The 16,820-nt window shown below is 41.0% G+C and overlaps 1 protein-coding gene across 6 annotated transcripts in view; it reads left to right on the top strand.

Annotated features, from left to right (window-relative positions):
- Positions 1-16,820, top strand: part of GRK4 (G protein-coupled receptor kinase 4) — a 134,293-nt gene that overhangs the window by 104,142 nt on the left and 13,331 nt on the right. For all 6 annotated transcript variants that reach the window (XM_070264035.1, XM_023638482.2, XM_023638479.2 and 3 more), the window contains one exon: positions 12,035-12,072. In XM_070264035.1, coding sequence (XP_070120136.1) covers positions 12,035-12,072 — 38 coding nt within the window. The remainder of the gene's footprint in view (positions 1-12,034; positions 12,073-16,820) is intronic.

Genomic DNA, 16,820 nt, shown 5'->3' with positions numbered 1-16,820 from the left:
AGGAATTTTAGGATTCTTTGTTCTATTTCCATGAAGAATGTCATTGGGATTCTGATAGGGATTGCATTGAATCTGTAGATTGCTTTAGGTAGTATGGACATTTTAACTATGTTTATTCTTCAAATCCATGTTCATGGAATGTCTTTCCATCTCTTTATGTTGTCATCAGTTTCTTTCAGGAAAGTCTTATAGTTTTCATTGTATAGGTCTTTCAGTTCCTTGATTAAATTTACTCCAAGATATTTTATTCTTTTTGTTGTGATTGTGAATGGGATGGTGTTCTTGAGTTCCCTTTCTGTTAGTTCGTTATTAGAGCATACAAATGCAACTGATATATGTAAGTTGATTTTTGTACCCTGCACTTTGCTGTAATTGTTGATTACTCCTAGTAGCTTTCCAATGGATTTTTTAGGGTGTTCTATATATAAGATCATGTCATCTGCAAACAGTAAGAGTTTCACTTCTTCATTGCCTATTTGGATTCCTTTTATTTCTTTTTCTTGACTAATTGCTCTGGCAAAGACCTCCAGTACTATGTTGAATAAGAGTGGTGAGAGTGGGTACTGTTGTCTTGTTCCTGTTCTCAGAGGGATGGCTTTCAGTTTTTCCCCATTGAGTATGATGTTGGCTGTGGGTTTGTCATGTGTGGTCTTTATTATCTTGAGGTACTTTCCTTCCGTCCCAATTTTGTTCAGAGTTTTTATCATACATGGCTGTTGGATCTTGTCAAATGCTTTCTCTGTGTCTATTGAGATGATCATGTGGTTATTATTCCTCATTTTGTTAATGTGGTGTATCACATTGATTGATTTGTGGATACTGAACCATCCCTGTGTCCCTGGTATAAATCCCACTTGACCATGGTGTATGATCTTTTTGATGTATTGTTGTATTTGGTTTGCCAATATTTTGTTGAGGATTTTTGCATCTATGTTCATCAGTGATATTGGCCTGTAATTTTCCTTCTTTGTGTTGTCCTTGTCTGGTTTTGGCATCAGGGTGATGTTGGCTTCATAGAATGTGTTAGGAAGTGCTCCATCTTCCTCAATTTTCTGGAATAGTTTGAGAAGGATAGATATTAAATCTTCTTTGAATGTTTGGTAGAATTCTCCAGAGAAGGTGTCTGGTCCTGGACTTTTATTTTGGGGGAGGTTTTTGATCACTGCTTCAATCTCTTTACTTGTGATTGGTCTGTTCAGATTATCTATTTCTTCTAGATTCAGTTTTGGGAGGTTGTAAGAGTCTAAGAATTTATCCATTTCTTCTAGGTTGTCCAATTTGTTGGCATACAGTTTTTTGTAGTATTGTCTTATAATCTTTTGTATTTCTGTGGTTTCCATTGTAATTTCTCGTCTTTCGTTTCTGATTTTATTTATTTGAGTCTTATCTCTTTTTTCCTTAGTGAGCCTGGCTAAGGGTTTGTCAATTTTGTTTATTTTCTTGAAGAACCATCTCTTTGTCTCATTGATCCTTTTTATTGTCTTTTTTGTTTCAATTTCATATATGTCTGTTCTAATTTTTATAATTTCCCTCCTTCTACTGACTTTGGGCTTTATTTTTTCTTCTTTTTCTACTTCTGTTATGTGTAGTTTGAGATTGCTTATTTGAGATTTTTCTTATTTGTTGAGGTGAGCCTGTATTGCAGTGAATTTCCCTCTTAGGACGCCTTTTGTTGCATCCCAAATGAGTTGGTATGGTGTGTTTTCATTTTCATTTGTCTCCAGATAATATTTGATTTCTCCTTTGATTTCTTCAATGATACGTTGGTCATTCAGTAGCATGTTGTTTAATCTCCACATCTTTGCCCCTTTCCCAGCTTTTTTCTTGTTGATTTCTAGTTTCATAGCATTATGATTGGAAATGATGCTTGATGTTATTTCAATCCTCATAAATTTATCGAGGCTTGCTTTGTTTCCCAATATATGGTCTATCTGTGAGAATGTTCCATGTGCACTTGAGAAGAATGTGTAACCTGCTGTTTTTTATGGAGTGTTCTATATATATCTATTAAGTCCACCTGATCTAGTTTTCATTTAATTCTACAATTTCCTTGTGGGCTTTCTGTCTTGTTGATCTATCCATTGGTGTTAGTAGGGTGTTGAGGTCCCCTACTATTATTATATTGTTGTTGATATCTCCTTTTAGTTTTGTTAATAATTGCTTTATGTATTTTGGTGCTCCTGTGTTGGGTGCATATATATTTATAAGTGTTATGTCTTCTTGGTGGAGTGTCCCTTTTACCATTATATACTGCCCCTGTTTGTCTCTCTTTACCTGCTTTGTCTTGAAGTCTACTTTGTCTGATGTAAGTATGGCAACACCTGCTTTCTTTTGTTCATTTTTAGCTTGGAGTATCATCTTCCATCCCTTCACTCTGAGTCTGTGTTTGTCTTCAGGGCTGAGGTATGTTTCCTGGAGGCAGGATTTTGTTGGGTCTTGTTTTTTAAATCCATCCTGCCACTCTGTGTCTTTTGATTGCAGAAGTCAACCCATTTACATTTGGAGTGGTTATTGAAATGTAGGGGCCTAATGCTGCCATTTTATTGCTTGTTTTCCAGTTCTCCTGCATTTCCTTTGTTTCTTGTCCCGTGTATTTTGGACTACCAATTCAGTTAGGTAGCTTTATATGCTGGTTTTCTTACTTTTCTCCTTATTTGTAATTTGTGTCTCTGTTCTAATTATTTGTTTAGTGGTTATCATGTGGTTTGTATAAAACATCTCATAGATGAGATAGTCAATTTTCTGATAGCTTCTTATTTCCTTAGACTAAACTGATTCCATCCCTTTCCTCTGCCCTTTCTAGGTTTTTATTATCACACTTTTTTTTCTTCTTGTGTTGTGAGTTTGTGGTTAAAATGACAAGATTACATTTATTCTTGGTGTTTCCCTTCCCTTTATCTTTAATGTTAAGCATTTGCTAACCTGTTGTGATGGAGAGCTGCAATTTTATGATTTTGTCTTTCTACTTATCTCCCTGCTCAAGGTTTTTTAACCCCTTCCTTTTTTTCTTTTTTGCAGGTATGAGGGCCTTCCTGAGGACTTCTTGTGGGGGAGGTCTTGTGGCGATGAACTCCTGGAACTTTTGTTTATCTGGGAAAGTTTTTATTTCTCCATCATATCTGAAGGACATTTTTCTGGATAGAGTATTCTTGGCTGAAAGATTTTCTCTTTCAGAGTTTTGAATGTATCATTCTACTCTCTCCTAGCCTATAAGGTTTCTGCTGAGAAATCTGCTGACAGCCTCATAGGGCTTCCTTTGTAGGTTATTTTCTTCTGCCTTGCTGTCCTTAATATTTTTTCTTTGTCATTCACTTTTGCCAGCTTACTACCATATGCCTTGGAGTTGGTCTTTTTACCTTGATAAAGTTTGGAGATCTGTTGGCTTCTGTCACATGGATTTCTAGCTCCTTCCCCAGGTTTGGGAAGTTCTCAGCTATTATTTCTTTGAACATGCTTTCTGCTCCATTATTCTTCTCTCCTCCTTCTGAGATACCTGTAATCCTTATGTTTCATTTCCTAATTGAGTCAGATATTTCTCATAGAGTTTCTTTATTTCTTTTCAGTCTTAGTTCTCTCCCCTCCTCTATCTGAAGCGTTTCTATATTCCTATCCTCCAGACTGCTAATTCTGTCCTGCATATTATCAGCTATACTGTTCAGGGAGTCCAGATTTTTCTTAATGTCATCCATTTTTTTTCATCTCCAACATTTCTGATTGGTTCTTCTTTGTAATATCCAGCTCTTTTGTGATGTAGCTCCTGAACTCATTGTCTATCTGTATTCTCTTTTAACTCATTAAGTTTTTTAATGAATGATAGCTGTTTTGAATTCTTTGTCATTTAGGTTATAGACTTCTGTGTCTTCAGGATTGTTTTCTGGGTACTGTCATTTTCCTTCTGTTCTGGAGATTTAGTATATTTTTTCATACTGATTGATGGCATGGATTTGTGCTCTGCATAGAGACTTTGTGCTTGGTGGGTGGGGCCTCCCTACTGAGTCTGAACCCAAGTCTCTCCCTGGGGCCTCAGTGGGATGGTGGATTTTCCCACTGGTCCAAAGAGCAGTCATCGGGGGCTTAGGGCTGGAGTCACCTGTTTCCTCAGTCACACCAATGTGCGCACCCACTCTCAGGGCCACAGCAGTGTATGAGTGATTCAGCCGGGAGAGAGTCACTTGTGGGTACTGAGCTGTCTGGGGGCTGGAGAGTTTTCACCTATCTCCACCTCCTCCCTGGGCGTAGTCCATCCACATTCTGATGTGTAGCACCTCGGGTCTCTCAGCAACCTGAGGTGCTGTGCAAGTATTCTGCATTGATCAATGAATGTCCATTTAGTTGTAGTTTGAAGGGAGAGAGACAAAGAAAACCACTCACTTCACCATGTTGCTGACGTCACTCTGCAAACATTTTTCACAGTTTGTGGCTTGTCTTTTCATTTTCTTTATTGTGTTTTTTGAAGTGCAGAAGTTTTTAATTTTAATGAAGTCCAATTTATCAGTTATTTATTGATCATACTTTTAGTGTCATATCTGAGAAATCTTGGTTCAACCCAACATCATTAAGATTTTTGTCCTATGTTTTCTTCTAAGAGTTTTACAGTTTTATCTCTTACTTTTAAGTTTAAAATCCATTTTGAGTTAATTTTTTATTATAGCGTGGGTGGGGTAAACATCTATATCCTAGTACTATTTGTTGATACTATCATTTCTCCATTGAATTACCTTGGCATCTTTGTCAAAAACCACTTGGAGGGCCGGCCCCGTGGCCAAGTGGTTAAGTTAATGTCCTCCACTTTGGCAGCCCTGGGTTTCGCTGGTTCGGATCCTGGGCGTGGACATGGCACCGCTCATCAGGCCATGTTGAGACGACGTCCCACATGCCACAACTAGAAGGACCCACAACTAAAATAAACAGCTATGTACTGGGGGGATTTGGGGAGAAAAAAAAAAAAATGAAGAAGAATATTGGCAACAGTTGTTAGCTCAGGTGCCAATCTTTGAAAAACCACTTGGTTATAAATGGAGGAGTTTATTTACGGAATCTCAGTTCTAGTCCATTGGTCTATATGTCTGTCCTCCTGCCATTAACACATTATTTTGATTGCTGTAGCTTTGTAGTAAGTTTTGAAATTGGGCAGTATGAAGCCTCTAACTTTATTCTTTTTTTTAAGACATTTTTGGCTATTCTCGGTCCTTTGCATTTCTAAGTAAATGTTAGGATCAGCTTGTCAGTTTCTGAAAAAAGGGTCTTTTTGTCTGCTAAAGATTGCATTGAATCTCTAGATCAGTTTGGGCATAATGGACACCTTAACCACATTCAATCTTCTGACCTATGAACAAGGGATGTCTTCCCATTTATTTAGGACATGTCTTCCCATGTTCTTTAATTTCTCTCAGCAGTGTTTTGTAGTTTTCAGTGTATAAGTCTTGCACTTTTTTTTGTTAAATTTATTCCTAAGTGTTCTACTCTTTTTGTTCAATTGTAATTGTTTTCTTAATTTCATTTTTGGATTGTTCATTGCTAGTATGTAGGAATACCACTGATTTCTGTAAAATGATCCTGTGTCCTTGCTGGTGGGGGGGGGTGCTCTTTATCTAGTGTGTTTATTCAGATGGCCTTTGAAGTGGATGCCTCAGCAATCAAAGATTAAGTCAGGCACTTACATTACAAAAAAAGAAAAACCAACTGTCAAGGCTTATACCACATCCACAAACTGAAAGCGATTGTGGAATCTAGGCTAATTATTTATGGTTTTATCAAATTCTGAAAGATAATCTGCTTGTCCTGAAATTAACTCCAGGTGGCTTGTACAGTGTTCTGGCCAGGTGTTTTTCTGACACTATACTTAACAATCATGGCGTCTTTCAGGACTTCTGAGTGGATTTGGATACTTTGCACTACTCATGGGAGTCAGGACTGAGCTGACAGGTAGCTTTTTGAATGGTCAGGAAATAACTTCTTTTGGTTCTGAAGGAGCAACATTATGTAGTGAGTGGAGATGTGTAATTCAAAATGATTAGACTGGCTTCTGGGAAGTTTTGGGGGTTTTTTGTGTATGTGTGAGGAAGATTGGCCCTGAGCTAACATCTGTGCCAATCATCCCCTATTTAACGTGGGATGCTGTCACAGCGTAGCTTTACAAATGGTGCTGGGTCTATGCCCAGGATCCAAACCTGTGAGCCCGGGCTACTGAAGTGGAGCGTGCAAACTTAACCACTACATCACTGGGCTTGCCCTGAGTTTTGGGTTTTTTAAGATATAAAATTATTTAAAACCAAAGCTCCCTGCCTCCTGCCCTCTTAGAAGAGAAAGGACACAATCTGTTACTTCAGGAGTAGTAGATGTGTTTAGTGTAATGTCTCATGCTACCAGTTTTCTGAAAACAGCTTGTCCCTGGAGACTGTTGAGGTCATGAATTTACCATGAGCTGGGTGCCCACATGTGGTTAGAGAGAGCAATTCTTTTTTTTTTTTTTTTTTTTTTTTTAAAGATTTTATTTTTTCCTTTTTCTCCCCAAAGCCCCCCGGTACATAGTTGTGTATTCTTCGTTGTGGGTTCTTTTAGTTGTGGCATGTGGGACGCTGCCTCAGCGTGGTCTGATGAGCAGTGCCATGTCCGCGCCCAGGATTCGAACCAACGAAACACTGGGCCGCCTGCAGCGGAGCGCGCGAACTTAACCACTCGGCCACGGGGCCAGCCCCTAGAGAGAGCAATTCTTAATGTTAACAACCGAAAGTAACCAGGATCATTTCTACAGAGTTTGAGTTCATAATGATGGACAAATTAAACTTACGATACATGCCTTTTACTTAGTTTCCATGTATCACTGTATTTAAAGAAAACTATTCAGTATGATATGAATAAGAAAAAATGCTGCTAGCTATGGTCAATATATATACTAATAACATTTATTTGTAGAACACATAACATTTACAGAGCACTTTGACATACGTTGTCATTTTGTTACTGAATACAAACACAGGTTCGTTTACCTGCCACACAGGAGGGAGCCAAAAACTGGAATGCCAGGCTTGTGGCAAGGAAAGAGGTTTATTTTGGGTGGCATCAGCCAAGAGACAGGGATAAGCACTCAGATCTGTCTTGCTGAGAGACGAGAGGCAAGGAGTTTTAAAGGTTGTGAGGAATGTGACTATGTGCAGGGAGAGGGCTGGCGAGATGAGGGAATCTGCAGGTGAGTGTCCCTGGTTGTCTGCTTCCGTGATGGATGGTGGATTCCAGGGCCGGGAACCCAAGGAGTTGGAGTCTGGGAAACTTTAGTTTCTTGATATTCTCTGGATGTCTGTTTTCCTACAATAAACTTCAAGGCCCCATAATTAGCCAAGACTTCAGTGTGAGGCCACCTGGATTTTAACAGTTTGTAACTTCTATGTGCTTTGTGCAGGAGGAGGTGAGTGATCTAATCTCAACACTAGTTTCCTGCATCTGTGAAGCTCATGGATACAAGGTTAAAGAAACCGATATTTACATGTGATGTAACTAAAGAAGCAGGGAAAGGGGATGGGTGCTTTTGGTTTTAACCCCATATATGCTGGGGTTAACGTAGGGGAACCGATATCAGGGCCAATAGCAATTTCATCTTGCCAACAGTCTTGTGAGGTAAGTATCACATCCGTTTACAGATAAGAGAGATTGTCTCTTGTCACCTTCTTAGTGAGCAATGGATACGAACAAGGTCTCGAGGTCTTGTGTTCTGTCTTCAGGACACTTTTTCCCATAACAGGAGTGTAAACCTGAGGCTTTTCTTGGCAGTTTTGTTGGATTGTTACATTTCCAAAGAAAGTTGACTCTTTCTTTATTAACACAATGTGAAGCATGAAATTTCCACCGGTCTGGAATGCTATAGTTGGAAATAATTAAGAGAAGATATCATTAGAAATTTCCTAAGGGAGATGGATGTTTAGCTGTGCATTGGATCTCTTTTTCTAGGGGATGAATTGTGGATTAAAAGCAGATGACATCTCCCCCACTGTAAAAAGGAGAAGGGAGTTGGTGTGTAATAGATTGATGGTGAGAAGCAAGTGATTTGTATCTATAACTTTTTCAGTAGTCAGTTGGGCCATAACAGGCCATTAGACAGTACAGATTATTGTTATCACATTAGATTTATCTGTAGCTAAAAGGCTCCTTCATTCATTCCAGAAATATATATTGAGCCCCAGGTGTATACATGCTCCTGAGCTGTGTGCTGGAAGCACAGTCTTGGGAACAGATCATATTTTGAGGTCTTTGTCCTCAGGAAGCTTATAACCTAGAGTCCAGAAGAACAGTGTGCAAGTGAACATGTAAATAGAAATATAATTACCATTTACAAGTGCTTCAAAGGATAATGTCTTCTGTTTTCTACCCTTTTTGAAACAGAGAAGTTAATTTATTTAAAGAATGGTGAGTTTTACTGTTTATAAGAACTGTTAATCTGTATATGACCCACATTCCTCCAGATTGGAAATTGCTACCTCTTGGTAGCTAGTTCTCTAAAAACAACAGTAGCTGAACAAGCCCATTTGCTGGCATTTCTCTTAGGCAGGTCTGCCTTTCTGGACAGGGCCACTGATTGACTTGGACCTCAGAGTCTTGGCCTGAGACTGGTGAGCCATATTTTCTTGGAGAATTTGTGAGGGAACACTTGGGAGTGAGCCAAAGGGATTTTTGCCTTTGTTCCCTTGCCCTGCCCCTCCCCCTGTGTTGAGGGGCCTGGAGCTGGTGGATTGAATGAACAGCCTGCAGATTATGACCTGATGAATGAGGGACAAGCCACCCACGTGGAGTCAGCAGGTAGCTCCCTCAGCATCAGCTGAGCTCCCACTTTTGAGGAAGTGAAACGCATGGGTCGTTTTGGTTGAAGGTGCAGTTTCAACGCACGCACAGAGAGGAAGTAGAGTCACCAGATTTATTACTTACAGATCCCAGAACAGAGTGGGGCGATGCAATGAGCAGGTGACGAGCCAGCAGGAGACAGAAAGCAGGGGAGTAAGCACATATTACTTATAAGGTGGTTGGGGCGGAGGTCACTAACTTTTTGTGGGCTCAACTCTAAGTGGTCATTTTAAAAGGTGCCCCAGGAAAAGCAAAATGGGAATTTACGGTGGGCACCCTAAGCTCAGGGCCTTCTCTAAACGTCCAGACTCAGTGCGAGCAGGTTGTCACACTGTAAAATGCCCAAGCAGCAGTTCAGAATGGCTGTTTTCTCATCACACGCCCACACCCCCATCAAGGACATTGCTCCTGATGCCTTTGGTTAGAACAGAGCTAATTTTCAAGGCTAGGGTCTTGAAGTTCTAGTTAAGCCAGAGTTCTGGGACCTTCAACTGTGGCTCTGCCAGCCCATGTTTTCTCTTTACCCTACTCCAGAATCGTGCCCAGCAGGCTGTCCCCGTTGTCTTCTCTGTCTGTGCATGGTCTTTCTCCCCAGGAGGGGCTGACAGCAGAATACAGAGAGGCAGCAGGAGAAAGCAGACTCGCTGGGATGCGGGAGGAGCAGGCAGTCTCCAGAAATCATCTTCAGTTTTACCATCTCAGGATAATTCAGGACCTGGAGCAGTTGGGAAATGGGATACAGATAGGAAAGTACTTTTTTATCAAGAAGAGGAGAGGCATGAAGCCCAGCAATGAGCTTCTGGCAGGACATGGAGGTACAAGATGAGTTCAACGCCCTGTGAGCACAACAGAGCACATCCAGGTTGCACCAGGTCAGCAGGCTCTCTCGTGGGAGGAGTTACCAAAAAGCCGGAAGACATCCTTACTTCCTTTTATCCTCAGCTTCGGTCAGACCCTCCTGTACATGCTGAACGTCATTTGTCTTCTTGTTTTCAGATTAAGATTAGATCATCCCTTTTCAGCCCGAAAGGAGATGAAAAGATCACCTAGGAAACTCCTTCACCTGACAGTTGAGGAAACCAAGCCCCAGGGGCTGAGTGACCTGTGCAGTGATGAGGCCGCGGCCAGTGTCCTCTCCACATAGCGCCCTGGGCCCAGACTTGCGGATGGCGTGGAGGGAACGACTGGGTTGATTAAAAGCCTGAAGAGAGAGTTTTTGATGGAAGGTTCAAGAGATGACAACACTTTGTAGCCTAAAGCTGCGATGCTTGTTTACGCCTACATATCCAGTGTGCGGTGTGTGCGGTGGGCCATGAGCAAGGCTGGCTTTGGCGTCTGTCCCAGCTGGTTGTTTAGCATCTCTGGGACCCACTTCACTTTGCTGCACCCCAAGAGCAGCACTTTATCTATAGCTGTTCCACAGAGGTTTGTGACAGTTATAGGAGATGGTGTACCTAGAATGCTGAAGCACAAGTCTCGTCCTATGGTGAGCATCCCATAGATGTTAGCTGATATCACTACTGCTACTATCATTATTTTGTGTACTGTATCCAATGCGTGTCCTTTCAGAACAAGGTGACCAGCAGTGGATGGTGACAGCTGAGTGTAGAGCTGGAGGGAGTTGTTTAGGGCACACTTTAAAGAACAGGGAATCCTGAGGACCAGGCAAAAATGCAGGGTCCGAGTCAGTAGGTCTTGGGTTGGGCCCACGATTTGCACTCTGTCCAGCCCCACAGTGACACTGGCCCACACTCCGAGCAGCGAGCAGCGAGGCTTTAGGAAGTCTGATGAGACAAATCTAAAGATAGGTGGGCAGGTGTTCTGTTGATGTTGAGCATAAGACTGCGTAATGGAGGAGGCTGTGCAAGTTCCTTGTCAAGGAGGGTTGCTTTATTTTTAATAACATTATTAGGATTCTTTTTAATACAGAAAAGAATGAAGGAAAAAACAAAAATGGTCAACATCTCATCCAGGTAATGCAGGCGCCTGTGCACACGGCCAGAAAAGGCAAACACAGAAGGCACCCATCCGTAGCCCTCCGCCGCCAGTCCCTCTCTCCGTGGAGACTTTTAACACAGTGGCATGGGTGTCTTTCCAGAAAACGATTCTACACAGCTACCCATGCATGTGTTCACCTCTCTGAGCTACTGAGCAGGATCGATTGCCATCGCTTCCTGGGAGCCTGGTTTTGCACTAACTGCAGCCTGTGGTGTGCTGGGGAGCACTCAGTTTAGCTTGTTCTTGGTTTTGCGAGAGCTGTCTTTCCAGACCATTCCCGAGCCCATCCTCCTGCTCTTTGTTGTTTCCGCGTTGTCTGTTTCAGTGCTTATCTGGCTTCAGTTCCCTCTGTAGGTTCTAGTGACGTGACCGCGGATTGAGGGGTGATGCTCAGGGCAGATGGATCGTTGTGATAGGATCACACTTGAAATCAAAGTTAAATACAGATCCTTTGAAAAATAATTGTTCTTTTCTCTAAGGGGAAAAACAAATAGTTTGAGCTGTTACAATTGAATATTTTAGTCTGTGGTGATGTACTTTTATTCGAAGTGTGTGGTCCCCCTCTACCTTCACGATGAGCTGCGAGTGGCGGTTGCTGAGGTTGACTATGTGCTGCTGCTGTGAGGCCTGAGCTCGCCGGAAGCCGCGCAGCCGGGAAGTGGGCCGGTGTTGATCACTCTGCTTTACACGCGAGGACACTGAGGCTTAGACAGGGAAAGTCACACAGCTGAAAAGTAGCAGAGCCAGAATTCGAATCCATGTCTGTCTCACCCCCAAAACTGAGTTCTTCTAGTGTGGGAAATTTTCAGTTGTTGACATTTTGAAAAGCATATTAATGATAAGAAAAATTGAACCAAGTTTATTAAGGACTAATTCCTTACTACTGGGCTGCACATTTCGTCACTGAAATGTCTTCACTGAAATCTGTTTATCTATGCAAAGCAGTTCGTTTTACACTGTCGTCATGATGTACGTTGCCTGTTGAAATGGATCCTTTGAAGAATCCGTGTCCTTGCACGTGATGACTGAAACCTGTGGTGACTGGAGGGCTCCTAAGTTGATCCACAACGGGTGGCTTTGTCATCTGCCGTTATTGCTGTTGCTCACAGCAGAGACATCTGTGGTTATTTCTGCAGGCTGCTGGTGAATTGCAGTGTCAACTTCTGAATAATTGAGCTTTTTGTTGTTGTTTCTTCCTTTGTAGAGATTTAAAGCCTGAGAATATTCTCCTCGATGATCATGGTAAGTGACTGAGCCTTTCACGTCTAAAGCATAGACTTTGTTAACAGGAACTTGGATGTAGAAAGTTAATGTGGACTTAGCTGGTTAATGCAGAATAGAAACAACAACAAATAGAGAAACTCTCTGGTACGTGTTCATTAAAAAATATAACGTAGATAACGTTGTCATTCCCCTGTATTTAGGCAAGAAGCAGATGGTCATAATTTTCAGTTAATAATTGAGTTTTAGAAGCATATTAAAGTAAACTCAAAAGAAGAACATTTTTCTCTCTCCTGTTTCTTGCCGTTGACTCACATCTTGCTTTACTTCTTAGATGTGTATTTCCACGCCCTCCTGAACCATGGCGTGCTGCTCTCTGTGCTGGCCTCTTTTAGAAGAGCATGCGTCACAGAGCAGGAACACGGGTTGCTGCATGAGCTCTCTTTTGACTGGCAGTTTGGGACCCTGTAATAATGGCCCTTTGGGGCTAGCTCTTTGTCAGCAGCACAGGTGCCCACTCAGACCTTGGTTCTCTGGGTGCCGACTGCACAAGAGAATATAAGACTTGTTGCCACACCTGCTCTAGCTGGTGTATTAACAAGTAACCACATAAGCAATATTTGGAGGGAACTTTTTTCAGGTGACTTTTTTGGTTGTTTGAGAAGTCTTACAGTCCAGTGGAGAGCGTGAGACCAGGCCAAGATGACTCCAGTAAAGGAGAACAGGGCGGTGTTTAAGACAATGCATCCTGAAGGCAAACATGGGGTACTTTTAATGCAAAGACCTCTTTTATACAGACTCTGCCAAGCTTTCCTGCTTGTTATCTAATTGATGCATGAACCAGCCACCCTGGGAGGAAGGTAATGAATCCTTACTTTATCAAGGGAAGTACCAAGATTGGAAGTATCTTGCCCAAAGGCATGTTCATAGCTTCTGGCTCTTACCGAGAATAGTTCAATTGAGGAATATAGTATATAGTTCTATATATTTGGGTCTCCTTTAATTTCTCTCAATATCACTTTGTGGTTTTCATTGTAAAGGTCTTTTTTTACAAAAGGTAACGTGTTTTTGTTATTTGATGTTTTTTAGCGCTATTGTTTTTAAAACTTCACTTTCTATTTGCCTGTTGCTGATGTTTAGAAATAGAATTTCTTCTATTACTTACATTTTGTAATAGTGTCTGATACATTGTTACAATTTATGAACCAATATTGGTACATTAGTATTAACTGAAGTCCATAGTTTACCTTGGGGTTCACCCTTTGTGTTGTGCATTCTGTGGGTCTTGACAAATGTGTACTAATGATGTATGCATCACACAGAATAGTTTCACTTCCCTCAAAGTCCTGTGTGCATCACTTATTTGTGACTTTCCCTCCCCGCGAACGCTGGCAACCACTGATCTTTTTAATGTTCTCATAGTTTTGCCTCGTCTAAAATGTCATCTAATCTTTTCTGATTGGCTTCTTTCACTTAGTAATATGCATTTAAATTTCCTCAATGTCTTTTCACGATTTGATAGCTCGTTTCTTTTTAGCACTGAAAAATATTCCATTGTCTGGATGGTCCACAGTTTGTTTATCCATTCCCCTTCTGAAGGACATCTCGGTTGCTTTTTTTTTTTTTGGAGGAAGATTGGCCCTGAGCTAACATCTGCTGCCAATCCTTCTCTTTTTGCTGAGGAAGACTGACCCTGAGCCAACATCCGTGCCCATCTTCCTCTCCTTTATATGTGGGACGCCTACCACAGCATGGCGTGCCAAGCGGTGTCATGTCCACACCCAGGATCTGAACCGGCGAACCCTGGGCCGCCGAAGCGGAACATGTGAACTTAACTGCTGTGCCACTGGGCCAGCCCCTTGGTTGCTTTTAAGTTTCAGCAGTTATGAATAAAGATGCTATAAAATATCTGTGTGCAGGTTTTTGCATAAACATAAGTTTTCAATTCCTTTGAATATATATCAAGGAGTGGGATAGCTGGATCATATGGTAAGAGTATGTTTAGTTTTGTAAGAAACTGCCAAACTGTCTTCCAAGGTGGCTGTACCATTTTGCATTCCCACCAGCAATGAATGAGAGTTCCTGTTGTTCCACATTCTTGTCAGCATTTGCTGTTATCTGTGTTTTGAACTTTAGCCATTTTAGAATGTCGGTGTGGAGTGGTACTTCTCTGTTGTTTTAATTTGCAATTCCCTAATGACATATGATGTGGAGCATCTTTTCACAGGCTGACTTGTCATCTGTATATCTTCATTGTGAGGTGTCTGTTCGGGTCTTTGGCCCATTTTTTAATTGGGTTGTCATTTCCTACTGTTGACTTTTAAGAGTTCTTTGTATATTTTTGATACCAGTCCTTTATCAGATAAATGTTTCAGAAAGATCTTCTCCCAGTCTGTGGTTTGTCTTTCATTCTCTTAGTAGTATCTTTCACAGAGAAGGTGTTTTTAATTTTGATGAAGTCCATCTTAATTTTTTCTTTCATGGATTGTGCTTTTGGTTACAATCACAATTCACTTTATATCCAGTGAACTTGTTAAATTCACTTAATTCTAAAAGTTTGTAGATTCTTTGAGATTTTCTACATACACCACCCTGCCATCTGCAGATGACTGTTTTACGTCTGCCTTCCTGCTTCTTAAGGCTTTTGTTTCTTTTTCTGGCCTTGTGACACTGGGTGGGACTTTCAGTACAACATTGACTAGAAGTGGAAATAGTGGGCATCCTTTCTTGTTCCTGATCTCAGGAGTCGTCTTTCAATGTATCAACATTAAGTATGAAATTTGCTGTAGTATTTTTGTAGGAATTCTTTATCAGATTTAAGAATTTTCCTTTTTTAAAAAATAATGAATGCTGTTGAATTTTGTCAGTGCTTTTTTTTAATCAAGGTGATTATATGATACACTTTTTCTGTTAATATAGTTAATTCACCAATTAATTTTCAAACATTAAACTAACCTTTCATTCCTAAAATAAATCCAACTTGGGCATAATGTGTTATCTTTTACCTAGATTGCTAGATTCTGTTTCCTGATATTTGAGGAGGAAGCTGGTTCTGTTTTTGAGGTCCTTGATCCCCAAGTTTGCCTCTTCCATGCGCTCGAATGCCAGAATCTGTGCTGGTGTCTCTGCCCCAGAAGCTCTCTCCAGGGCTCCGATCTCGACTCTCAGCCTCCAGCTGCTCCAGCCTCAGTTAGAGTCCAGGTGGCAGCACCTGGAAGGTCTCCATGAGGGTCCCCCACCCCTGTCAGCAGCCTCACGTTTGACTGGGGTTTGCAGTTGCTTCTGAGGAAAACACCTCTGCCCCTCGTCAGCTCACCTCTGTGCTTTTCCTGCTCAGAAGGTTTAGTCCATCTGGTCTAGTCACTGCCAGCGCTCGCTGCTGCCTTTAAAGTGTGACTTTTGTGATTTGCCAGGCTCTTCTCATTGTGGGCAGCGGTAGCGTGGGCCCGCCTTGCCCTTCTCCACCCCGCCCAGAGGCAGGAGCCCAGCACCATTTCTGTGGGAGTTACTGCCTTACTTGTTCCTATACACCATGGACTTGGTCACATTCCAGTTAAGAATAGAAAGGAATGACAAAACTGGGTTTTGCTTTGCTTGATTTCAGGGGACTTTTAATTTTCTTTTCTTCTAGTTTTTCTACTCTTAATTTTTAAAAACATACTCCTGGCTATACTTTAGTTTCTATGATTTAAACAGCACAATTGATTTTAGGATTTTTACTATCATGCAGTTAAAATTCCTAAGAACTAATTTCCACCAGTAAGCCATAGAACATCAGAGTAACATGATTGTCTGTGTAAATACTTCTTTTCCCTTCTTGACCGCTTATTAGTTTTTCTGTTTTCATAAATCAGAACTTGACATTTGTGGTGGAATTAGGTAAAAAAAAAATGTTAATTATCATCTGTTCTAGGTTGTGAGGTTCGTTTACCATTTGTCCATCCTAAATATGGCAGCACTCTTTTTTGCAAACTTATAAATTAAGAAGGACATGGTTTATGAGATGCAGCTGGGGTTTGAGATAACAAAGGAAACTGAGTCATGCTTATATTTTCTAAAGAAGAGGCCTCAGTTTTATGGAATAGATATATTCCTAAAAAATGGGATAAATAGTTTTTGTAAAAACAAGTACCATTTTATTATTGATAATCATTTTAAAGGAAATCCTGTATATCATATTCTTCTATCTATAAAATAAAGATAAGGATATTATTATTATTTTCTTTGCTGAGGAAGATTTGCCCTGAGCTAACATCTGTTGCCAATCTTCCTCTATTTTGTATGTCAGCCACCACCACAGCATGGCCACTGACAGACGACTGGTGTGGGTCCAGGCCCGGGAACTGAAGCTGGGCTGCTGAGCAGAGTGCACCAAACTTAATCACTAGGCCGCCAGGGCTGGCCCCAAGAATACTTTTTTTTTTTTTAACATAAACACAATACTATTATTATATCTTAAAGTATTTAATGATTCCTTAGTATCACCTAATATCCCATTGGCTTTAAATCTTCCTTAATTATTTCATAAATGTTTTTATAGTTGCGTATTGAATATTCAACCAAGTCCACATTACATTTGTTGATATATTGTTGAGTCTTTTTTAGCTTCATAGGTTCCTCCTCCCTGCTTCTTTTTGTCATTTGGTTGTTTGTGAAACCAGGTGTTATGGGCCAAGTTGTGTCCCTCCAAAATTGATGTGAGGCCTAACCCCCAGTACCTCAGAATGTTATGCATTAGGAGATAAGGTCCTTAGAGATATCAGTAGAGT

The sequence above is a fragment of the Equus caballus genome, chromosome 3, assembly GCF_041296265.1.
Source record: "Equus caballus isolate H_3958 breed thoroughbred chromosome 3, TB-T2T, whole genome shotgun sequence".
NCBI classification, from domain to species: domain Eukaryota; kingdom Metazoa; phylum Chordata; class Mammalia; order Perissodactyla; family Equidae; genus Equus; species Equus caballus.
The sequence above is the reverse complement of the archived record's forward strand: the minus strand, read 5'-3'. Positions and strand labels throughout refer to the sequence as shown.